The 11,341-nt window shown below is 36.5% G+C and overlaps 1 protein-coding gene across 1 annotated transcript; it reads right to left on the bottom strand.

The window, feature by feature from the left end:
• Window positions 1-2,924: 2,924 nt before the first annotated feature.
• Window positions 2,925-11,066, bottom strand: LOC131144267 (uncharacterized). Its single transcript, XM_058092803.1, has 6 exons — window positions 10,574-11,066; window positions 9,735-9,905; window positions 7,576-7,746; window positions 7,309-7,488; window positions 6,168-6,620; window positions 2,925-3,851 (listed from the first exon to the last, which is right to left on the bottom strand). The coding sequence occupies exons 1-6, from the start codon at window positions 10,976-10,978 to the stop codon at window positions 2,925-2,927; spliced, it is 2,307 nt and encodes a 768-aa protein (XP_057948786.1). The 5' UTR covers window positions 10,979-11,066.
• Window positions 11,067-11,341: the final 275 nt, after the last annotated feature.

The following is an 11,341-nucleotide window of genomic DNA, read 5'->3' as shown; positions in this document are numbered from 1 at the left end:
AATCATAGTAAAACAAAATTTTATTCTTAACAATATTTAAGACAAAAAGACACCAACTTTTTTTTTTTTGAGATTTGATAATATATATAATAACTATTGAATTTACCCTTCTTTTTTTGGGTGACAGTCAAAAGGGGTGAGATCACACAAAATTTGAATAATATTTATGTCATAACGTGTGTTGTCGAATGTTTTTGGTATGTAGAATGGAATGGATGGGAAAAGAATTAATGAAATTTTAAATGGAGAGAGTGATCAAATCAAGTAATAAATTTAATTATATTCTCTTCGGATTTCATTCCATTTCTACATAATAAATGTATAACTTTTCCCCCAAACTTCTAATTAATTCAAGGATTTGAGTACCAGAATGCAGTCAATGGCAATGAAAAACAGGGCCACCACCAAAATGTGTGAATTGGGCCCACATGGCGGCCCATATAGGGGCCCATATCTCAATCTAGTGTGGTGTGGTGGAAGTAGGCAGCGTGCATGTGAATAGTTCTCTTGGGCTTTTCTTTGTCTTTAGCCCACATCCTTTTTTTCACATTTTAAGACTCACCCACTTCAAAATGTTACATCAAATCAGGAAATGTGAAATCACAAACCTCATCTTCCATGTGGTGTTTGTCACATGTCACCTTAAGCTCAATCCCCTTCTTCCCACCCTCCAAATTAATACTATTTTAATAAAAATTATTTCAAAATAGTTCAGATTTAACTTCTTCTTTTTTTTTTTTTTTTTTCAAATTATACAATTGTTTTAGTTGACATTCAATGAATAAAATGTTGTTAAGAGAAAAGAACTTAAAAGGAATAATTTCTCGCCATAAAATTTGGAACCCGTGATTCATAAAATGTTATATCAATATTTGAATTCATTAAATTGTTATTGGACCTACATCACTAATTAGATATACCAAGCGGGTACTGATCTGACATCCTATGATTAATGGGTTTCAAATCTTGCGTATCGTTTCTTACAAGTCTTTCTCAAAAAATTAAATTTTGTTATTTTGCAAGACAGACAAGAATATCTACACGTGACATGTATGAATATAACATGATATTTTATATTATAAAATATGACATGATAAGAATGCATCAATTAATTAACTCTAAAATATACTGTATGATTTTTACTTTTATTTCTTAATATAAATATTCAAAGAAAATAGACTAGAGATGAATTATAAGCATTATTCTCATACATGTGAACGGAAAAATAAAAGCGTATTCACATGCATTGAATCATAATGACATTTTACGTTAGAGACATTTAGAACAATAATAATTTTTTTTAAATTGACACGAATCAAATAAGTTGTTTCAGAACATGCGTCAAATATTAAAGGAGTTTTGAAGTGTTAATGGCCCTAAGATCTAGGTTTTGGTTTTAATCTTCTCTTGTGATTAGACTTCCACGGTGTCTGGAACCCTAAAAATTGTAGTTCTTAAATTTAGGTTTGTGTGAATTTAAACAAAATACACAATCATATTAAATCTATACAAATTCAAATTTAAGATTTTCAAAATTCATGTTTTCAAATACAATATTATCATGTTTAAATATAATTTTATTCTAAAGAGATATTTCAACGGTAGCTTGAAAATAGAGGATTTAAGCTCGAATTTACAGGGATGAAAAAAAAAAAAAAAGGAAGTTGTTATGTAGATTAGGTTTAGATTTATTTATATAAAAGTAACTATAGCTTGAAAAAGAAAGACTAGCAAAGATCAACGGATTGGATTGACCGAGAAATCAGAGGTGGAATTTTTGAAAGAATCACATCACTTTTTTGGGGCCACCAATTCCATTGAAAAGGGGTTCTCATGGAATGGACCATTGAACTATTTCTTTTTGAGTTCTTCCCCACCTTTAACGCTCTCTCTTTTTTCCCATCTTCTGAAAGATAGAAACTTTTTGAAAGGCCCGGCCCACTGGAGGCCCAATTAAGGGTTTGGCATAAACTTTTATCATTGGTTTTCATGCTCCAGACATTAGTGTTTCATGGTGGACCATCCCTAACCCATCTTCTTCTTTCCTTTGCAGCTCTGCCTTGCCAACCTTATTTATCTTGCCTAAACTAAATTATATATATATATACGCGCGTGCATACACGCATGTGCTATGCAGAGATCGTGTTTGGAGTATGAATTTAAAATTTTTAATTGTTATTTGTATAGATTTGCACAAAATTCAATACAATTTAATACTTCATTTTCTTTAAATTCATTCAAATCTAATTTAATTCAAATTCACAAAACTGAATGAAGTTCATCCAATTCATTCAAATCCATCTAAAATCCATGCCCCCCAAACACAACTTATTAAGCCTTTCTATTACCATAACACAACATTCTCATTAAGCCGCGCTCTAGGACTCAAGAGTAAGCTTTATTAACTATTGTAAGCCTTAGGGGAAATAGAACAGAAGAAGATTGAGGGCCATTTTAAAATAGAAGAAAGGTGGATGCTTACTAAATCTCTGGATGGGTTTTGGACTTTGAACAGTATCATATGCAAATCCAATCTGTCCTGTCCAATCATGTCCATTTTATCCAAAACCCAGCTGTTGCTGACTTCCAAGCTTCTGCTTAGGGGCCCCCATTCACTCCATGTGCTGCTGCCCACCAGTCCCCCCATCCTCCTTCTCTCATCACCACCTTACCTTCCAAAAAGACTTTGAACAATTGAACATGTAGCAAGTATTATCTAACCTCTATGATGATGATGATAATGATGATGTTGATGACTGTAGCATTATCAATACATTCATGCATGTCATTAATGAAGAAGACCCACATATCTGATATCTCCCCCTCTTCAATTAACTATGCACCCAATGATGATTTATTTGGATGATGATGATGATGATGTCAATGATGTAGATGATGATTTTCATCCATAAACTCTGTATGGATCATTCGACCTTCCAAGCATGGAAGAACAAGCAAAACGTAGGGGAGTCACCAGCATTATACTCCTCCCACGAGGTGGAATTTGAATTCGCCTCCGGAGTTGATGACAATGGAGGGGAAGATGCCAACGATGGGGGCGTAGTTGATGATGGTATTGGCTTGAATATGAAGAGGGCATGCCTTGGACCAGAACTGAAGAGCCAGTCATGCACATCCCAGAAAACTTCTACTCTGGTTTTGTTCATGTGTATGGACTCATTACCTCTAAACTTCCACTGAAGGTGCTTCACATGAATTGCTAAATGCCCGTCTACCTTTATTTCCATTTCTGGATCAAACCCACCAAGAGAGCTGCTGTTTCTAATGCTGATCATATTGTTGTATTCAATTGAGATCACATGGAACCTCCCTTTCTCATGGAGTTTGACTCTTGTAGAAAATTTCTTCTTCCCAAACACATGTTCCCTCCTTGAAACCAAGATAGGCTCAAGAAGAGCAGGCCTGCAACCTGTCCTTCTATAGGCATCTTTCTTTAGATCACCCATAAGTAGAACCACCTCTTCTTCGCAGACGATCGCTACATAATAATCTGACCGTGGCTCAGTTTCGCCATTGAATTTTGCACTCTTGAGGTCCCAAACGACATCAACCACCCTACCATCTACCATGATGCGCCTTGAGCCCTGTTTCCTCCAGAAGTACCATGGTTTCAGCTCGACCTTGCAGTGACACTGGTAGCCCTCATCAGGCGCTTGAACAGAGACAGATAAGTCATGGAGCAGTAAATTCTTGCACCATGTGATAGTGATCAGACGGCACTGACCTGCAATCTTAGTTAGATATACTGACATATATATGCTTTGGCCTGACCTGGCCACAGCAGTTGTATCATTGGCTGGCTTCTCACGGGACGAAAAGCAAGCAGGAATCCCAATTGGATCATGCACTGTGCTCATCAACATGGAGCAAGAGGATTGATTGATTTATAGAAGAGAAAGAGGATGAACCTAAAGTCCAGTTAGCATGTAAAGTGGGAAGACTGCGGCAAATTAATGAACTAGATAAAGAGCTAGCTTAGGAGAGCACAAAAGCTTTTATCCCCACCAGATGTGTGTTTGTGGATGCTGCCAGAGATTTCACCAACAGGAAAATACCCAATTTCCAAACCGGCAGTTTGAACTCAGTGGATGGAAATGAGGGATGAAGAAATTGTTTATATGTATATTATCTGTTGTGAAAATAGGGCTCTTCCAACAATGCACAGCGGAATAAAACATTGTTTAAAAGGATCACACATATACTTGCAACAATATCAATGGTGAATACGGAATCATTCCACAACCATAGCAACATAAAGAAAGCAATAATAAAGGCAACGACACCAGGAATTACGTGGTTCGGGCAAAGCCTACATCCACGGGAGCAATCGGCAAGGGATTTCACTATGAAGATCAAAGATTACATACTACAATGACCTTCACTCCTTCTCTCACCCTCTCTTACTCTCTTACATGTTGAAATATGCCTAGAATGACATATATAACAATATTAACAACCCCTCGGAAGTTTCCCTCCGAATACCCAACCACTCCAAAGTTCAAATTCAAAATTTAAAATTCTTTCTCACAGCCTAGCGATCACTTGTCGACGAGAACAGGGCACTCTTGGACAAGCCAGAGAAGGCCACTTGTCGACGATTCTGTCCACTTCTCGACGTGTCTTTGAACTCTAAGATTTCCCGACTCTCGGTATCTCCTCGTCGGCGAGTGCTGACGAGTCTTTGCTGCTAGCCTAAAGCCTGCCCCAAGACCACATCCATATGTTTTTCCCTTTATTTATAAACTCCCGAAGTATAAGAATCACACCATAAACAACATTATCTGTATACCATGTAAGCTTTTAAAACAGTTCTCTGCCTTTTCCTTCTGTTTTAACTTTTTAACAGGTGCACTTTCTCTTGGTCAAGGCGGCTTAGGTTCAACCATGTAACACACACACAGGCACAAGTGCATGTGGGTGGGCCCTTGGGGTAAAAGGAGAGAATAAAATAACATTACTGTTTTGGATTTACAACGGTGTTCTGTAATTTTCATGTGATGTGTTTTTGTGGATTTTAACTTTTCTGTGGAGATGATGTAGAATAGTAGCTTATGCAAGGAATCTAGGGGGGACTTGCAGGAAAATGTGAGGAATCTGCAGTCTTCTGTATCAGACCTGATCCAATGATCAGACTCCTCTACCATTTAGGAGGGTTATTCAACCCTCAGTAACCTCTGCAGTTTAAACTTGCAGAAGAGTAGACAACCATGTAGCCAAAAACAAGGGGACCCCAGCAAAATATGAATCTTGGACCATAATTTATAGGTTAGTGAAATTTGAGATTTACCAATGAAAGGGGGGAGGGAAAGAAGAATGCCATTGTATTGTCGTATGAGGGCATTTTCAGGCTTTTTATATGGGGACCATACATATAATTGTAGCTGAAGGTTGAAAAATCCTGAGGCAGTATCTATATATTATTCAAACATTCTATTTCTTTGTCTAAACTAATTAATGAACTAGATTAGGAACAGACCTCAATCTATTACTTAATGTAAAAATGCTTGCACATTTAGGTTGCGTAGCCTCTATTCCTTCTTAGAATGGTTTCGATAGCTTACAAAAGGAAAAAGAAAATGTTATTTTCATAAAAAAATGACAATTGAATTTTTTTTAACTAATCCATAATATGGAATAGGTGAAGGATAAGAATATGGAATAGGTCGAATTTAATTTAACATAAGAATACTGTTCTTATCCTTTCCATGTTTGATGGAATAACACAATTTTTTGCAGTGTCATTTACTTAATGATGACAACTGTCCTTAATTTCTAAGGTATCACATATACTATGACCATTCTATTCTCAGTAATAGAAAATTCGCGAGCCAAACGTAACCTTAATTGAAGTATATAATCAAATCTTCATCATGATGTACACCATACATATTCTGTGTTGATTACTACTTCTTCAACATATTAAATGTGTCCTCCTGAGGCACACATAAAAAGGTAACAAAGTACAGAAATTGCTGCATTCTAAATTGTTGGTTGTTATATACAAATTTCATCTAAACCAATTTACAAAGAAATTTGATGCATTTTTGTAAAATAATCTAAATTCAGAAACCTATGGATAAAAGCATGTACAGGGGGACGATTGTCCTCAACCTGCGGTGTTAAGACTAAACAAATCATCAGCTGTTGCACCTGAAGTGATTTAGATCAATTATAATCACAGTAACGTCATCAAAACTTCCCCTACTCACAGCAAGGTTCACGAGCTCCTTGCAAGCAGCCACAAGTCCAGCAGAAGCAGGTTTTTTCTTGCAGCCATTGTTTTCTTGGCTAACATATTGAGTTTTTAAGTTCTTTCGCTTGACCAATGATATTTTTTGTGCTTTAGATGGAGGACTTTCGTTTTCAGAAGCAAAGTCATCCCCAATTTCTTTCCAGCTATCAATTATCTTACTATAGCTTGAAGATTGACTGGATTTCTTTTTCTTGACCAATGAAACCCTCCGTTGCTTTGAAGAAGGACTTGTACTTATGCAGGCATATTCATCATCATTTTCTTTTTGAAGATCTCCCATGGGTTCTATTTTTTTTTCAACCAAACATAACCTTGTCACAATGTCAACAGCTTCTTGGTTGCCAACCTAACAAAAGCATTTAATTAGAGTTAATAATCAAGGAAACAGGATCTCAAGTATTCTAAAGTTCATGCAATAGGACGTCCATGTTGCTATATTGCAGCAACAGAGCAGTAGTTTGGGCGAGAGAAAATTCCCACCAAAAGTTCAAAACAAGGATCCAAGCAATAACGCAGTAGTTAACACAAGGCCCTTGGATCAAATCCAGATCTCACTAATAAATACTATCCACTCTGCCTGGCCCCAATTTAATGTTTTCATCAAGAACCTCAGCAGCCTGATCATCTTGCAACTACCATCTTGACCTTTGGTGAACAAAATTAGCACAAGAGGTTAAAATCAGAAAATCAGGTTGGAGTGCTCACAGGCCAAACCCAAGATCCTATTGAATCTCCCATACTATGCACTAATTGAGGGTTGCAATATAAAACATTTAAATGGTATTATTTTTTTCTTTTCAAATTGTATAGATGCTAGTACAACAGAAAAAATAAGAATAGTGCTGTATTATAGACCTAAAATACAAGATGTAAGTTGTATCAACGTGAAATGACAAGGCACGTGAAACACATTGGAGTAAAAGTTGAACAATCCAAGATCAAAAGCTAGACAAGTAGGAGCCACAGAGAGAAAATGCAATAATTTCCAAATACAATTTCTTGGGGTTTTGAAGAAATTTTGCCTATGTTCTCACCTCTTCCCACAGTCCATCAGAAGCTAAGATGAGAAATTCCATGTCTGGAGTCAAATTTAGAACCTTTGTTTCAGGCATAGCCAACACCCAGTCCTTTAGATGGGCATCTCCAATGCTTCTAGAAACAGAAAGGACTCCATGGACTCGCCAAGTCCCTCGATGGACCTCCACATATCCTCCCTAAAACACAAGGAAAGGAAGCCAAAAAAGTCATTTTGAGTTCCCCTCTTGAAACCTTGCAAATGTTGATAATGCTATAACTATTACCTTGTTCTCTATTCGTAGCCTTTCATCTTCCCTTTCTGCTCTATGATCATTTGTAAGGGCTTCTGCCACCCCACTTCTACAAAGCACTGCTCTGCAATCTCCCAAATTTGAAATAGCAATCTCCTTCTCTTCAATCAAAGCTGTGACACAGCAGGCCCCACTAGCTACACCCTTCATTTATTTACCATTATCATTTGAGCATTTCCATCAAGATGAAGAAAAATTAACATTTTATGCAGCAACAGATACATATGTTGTCCACTTGTACACCATTTCATTTTAATTCTTTCATTAGTACGAGTAACACAATATATGAAAGAAATGACAGGAAAACACTACTTCAAAAATTTAAATCCAAATGGAAATTTTACTATTTGAGTTCAACACCTTTAAATTAACTAAGGCAAGATTTAGTCAATATAAAAGAAACATATGGACACATGTTAACTTCAAGTGTCAAAAATTACAAGGACACCACTCACCAGTTTTTGCAATGGTACAGTTAAAAAAATTGTTGCAGTGCGTGGATGCAGCATAAGGATCAATATGTTACACGAGGAAGAGAGAGTAAATTAATGCATTGAACCCATGAATGTTCTAAAGCATGGATAAAGGAGTCAACATTATTATGCTCATGATAATCGAGTATAAAGTTCAAGGATATTTTCTTTCTCCACAAAATATATATAACTACAAGAAGGATAACAACATTCACTCCACTGTTTGTGGTGTCCCCCCCACCTATAATGGCCTATTTGAATTTTCTACCATGACCAAAATTTTTCCTAATAAAGATCTCAGAGATCCAACTCAAGGATCCATGTAAAAGTTCTCTGCCACATGCATGCACCAACCAGCTCAGCCCACAACACAATCTCTCCATTCCACAAAGATTATCCTCCTTTTAATCTACCCCCATAAATGGGGAAATAAGAAAAATTATTCGGTATGCTAAAGAATTAGTCATAATTTCTTTATTTTTACTTGTACTTTGCCTTTTCTTTTTTCTTTTTCCTTTTTTTTTTCTTTTAACAGAGAGGACTCCATTCATGAGATAAAGAGGGTATATGCCAATCGATCTTACAGCTGAGGATGGATACCGTCCATCCAAGAAGTAAACAACAACCAACCAGCTCAGCCCACAACACAATCTCTCCATTCCACAAAGATTATCCTCCTTTTAAACTACCCCCATAAATGGGGAAATAAGAAAAATTATTCGGTATGCTAAAGAATTAGTCATAATTTCTTTATTTTTACTTGTACTTTGCCTTTTCTTTTTTCTTTTTCCTTTTTTTTTTTTTTCTTTTAACAGAGAGGACTCCATTCATGAGATAAAGAGGGTATATGCCAATCGATCTTACAACTGAGGATGGATACTGTCCATCCAAGAAGTAAACAACCAAACATTTGTTTGAAGTGTCATATCTAAAGAATACAGTCCATTGCCTTTGATCAATAGGTATTTAAAACATTTGGCTCAAGAAATTCTTGACACAAAAACTGAAATATGATTAACAATGAGGTGGAAATCTAAAAAAATTTTCCTACTCTATCAGGAATAAAATCCACCAAACAAAGCATCCTAAGAGATTAGTTTGCAACTATGTTCAGCTTAACTGTTTGATGCTCACATGCAGCAAAAATTACTCTGGCCCAACATTATTTATAATGGTTTAGTCCTTGTGTTGATATTGATATTAGAATGGAAACTTAACCCTTAGAATACATGCATCTCATCCAGACAGTTTACTTTGAGCAATAAGACTTCTAAGTAAAGCCAACAAAAGATCGAAATCAGGTACTACCATTAGGTTTCTTGAGTTTAACAAACCATGCTTGATTGTTAGACCTAAAATTTAGTTTCCCTGAAGCTATTACCAACAGCACCAAGAAGCACCCAAAAAAAAAAAACCCCAAGATTTGAGATCAAGATTTATCTCAAAAACAATATTAGAATGGTCATGTAAAGAAATATTTATTTCAAATAAAAAGATGGTGATCAACTCCTAAGGTGGTCCTCAATTCCACTAATTAAGACAATAACAAAAAAAAACAGGTTCTTTTGTCATTAATTGATGTAGAAACAAAATGATGAGTCAGAAATAAGATCCACAAAATATATGAGTTCCACAAAATAAGATCCAACTTGTAATTACCTGCTTCAAGAATTCTTGGTCTGTTTTGAGGTACCCTGCTTCAATTGCTTCCGCCTTCACCTCATTTCCCTTGCAATTCTCCAGCATTTCAAAAATATTTGCGTGCAATTTCTCAGCAACAAAATCCGCAGCCTTTTTACCTCCATGCCCATCATAAACTCCAAAAAAATCCTGCCCATGATCACCAAAAACAACATAGCTGATTAGCTCACAGACTTCATACTCAATTGCCACATAACACATATTTAGCTAGAGAGTTTTCTTTAGGCTCCACCAACCATTATCCAAAATAAACATCTCAACAATAGGTGCATTTTAATATTAAAATTCATTTATATTGGTCAATATAGCTTTGAGAGGATGAAAAGGAAGATGTACCTGAAATTTTGATTGATTTCATGCATGAATTTCAAATGTGGCTACTTTCATAATACCCATTTTTATGAGCCTATAAAAAAACCAATAGCATTTGCACTCCATAACAATCATGGCTTAAACCTGATTCTCCAAATAACCTAAGTTTGAAAGAATTCGCTTCTTTTACCCTATATTTAGAGTGGCCTTGGATTTGGATTTGTATAAGATTTAGACAAAATGTAATATAAAATTATATTGAAATTCATTCAAATCCAAATTCAAGGCCCAAAATCCATGCTCCCAAATGCAGCTTTAGTGTCTTTTGAACTCTTCAGCTTGTGCGGAATTGAGTTATGCCTAAACTATGCGCAACTCAACCTAATTGATTTCGTTTTTCTCAACTCATATCTCTTCGTTACTTATCTTCATAATTTGTATATAGAGAACAATAATCAAGAAAGGAAGCACATTTCAATTTTTACCTTCTTGGATTTTCCAGATGAGCAAGAAGCAATCTTGTAGGCATCTTCCATGAACTTTTTCTTGCCTTTAACGGACGAAACCCCAACCCCATGCTCGCCGAAACAACGAAAAGGGTCGCCTTCTTGGGTCGCCCAATCTCCGAAAAATTTGAGCTTGTCCGTTTGGATCTCTTGCAAGACGAGCGGAATCTGGATCTTGGGCGGCCTTTTCCGCTTCGAAGAACACGAACCAGTGTGACCACTCGAATTCGCAGTCAGCAAAGAACATCCCGAAAAAGACGAAGTAGAATGCTCTGCGACGATCGCAGTTTCTGTTGAAACTAATGAATCGGTGCGGTGACGAGGCCCAGATACAGATGAACAGGGTGGCTGGTTCTCTTTGGCGTCTGCGTCACCTGAAGCCATTGTGAGATTTTTGTTTTTCTGAGATGGCTTTGGCCTTTGAAATGTTTTATCGTTCAGAAAGAGATTGAGAGAGGGGGGCTCCAAGCCTCCAACGGCTATAAATTAGGAACGAGGGGAGGAGTCAAAACCCTACGGAGGTGAGGGTTTAAGATTCAAATGGGTATCTGTGGCAGAGAGCCGTTAGGCTATGTGGTCAAAGCATCTGAAGATGGGGCGCTGGTTAAGGAAGGTGATACACTCCAAAAATAGAGCCAATTAAATCCAAAAATTAAAAGCATCCTTTGACCATAAAGTAGCCACTGGTTACAAACTTCACATTTGAATTAAAAGACTTCAATTTTAAGAATGAATTTTTTATGAGAG

The sequence above is a fragment of the Malania oleifera genome, chromosome 12, assembly GCF_029873635.1.
Source record: "Malania oleifera isolate guangnan ecotype guangnan chromosome 12, ASM2987363v1, whole genome shotgun sequence".
Classification (NCBI taxonomy): domain Eukaryota; kingdom Viridiplantae; phylum Streptophyta; class Magnoliopsida; order Santalales; family Ximeniaceae; genus Malania; species Malania oleifera.
Note: the sequence above shows the minus strand (reverse complement) of the source record. Positions and strands in the feature narration are given on the sequence as shown.

Excerpts from the sequence above, each read along its gene's own strand:
- LOC131144267 (XM_058092803.1), bottom strand. The coding sequence starts at position 10,978 with ATGGCTTCAGGTGACGCAGACGCCAAAGAGAACCAGCCACCCTGTTCA. Across the intron at positions 7,489-7,575 it reads GGCTACGAATAGAGAACAAG|GGAGGATATGTGGAGGTCCA; the intron begins GTAATAGTTATA and ends CTTGTGTTTTAG. Across the intron at positions 3,852-6,167 it reads ATCTAAATCACTTCAGGTGC|ATTCCTGCTTGCTTTTCGTC; the intron begins AACAGCTGATGA and ends GATCCAATTGGG.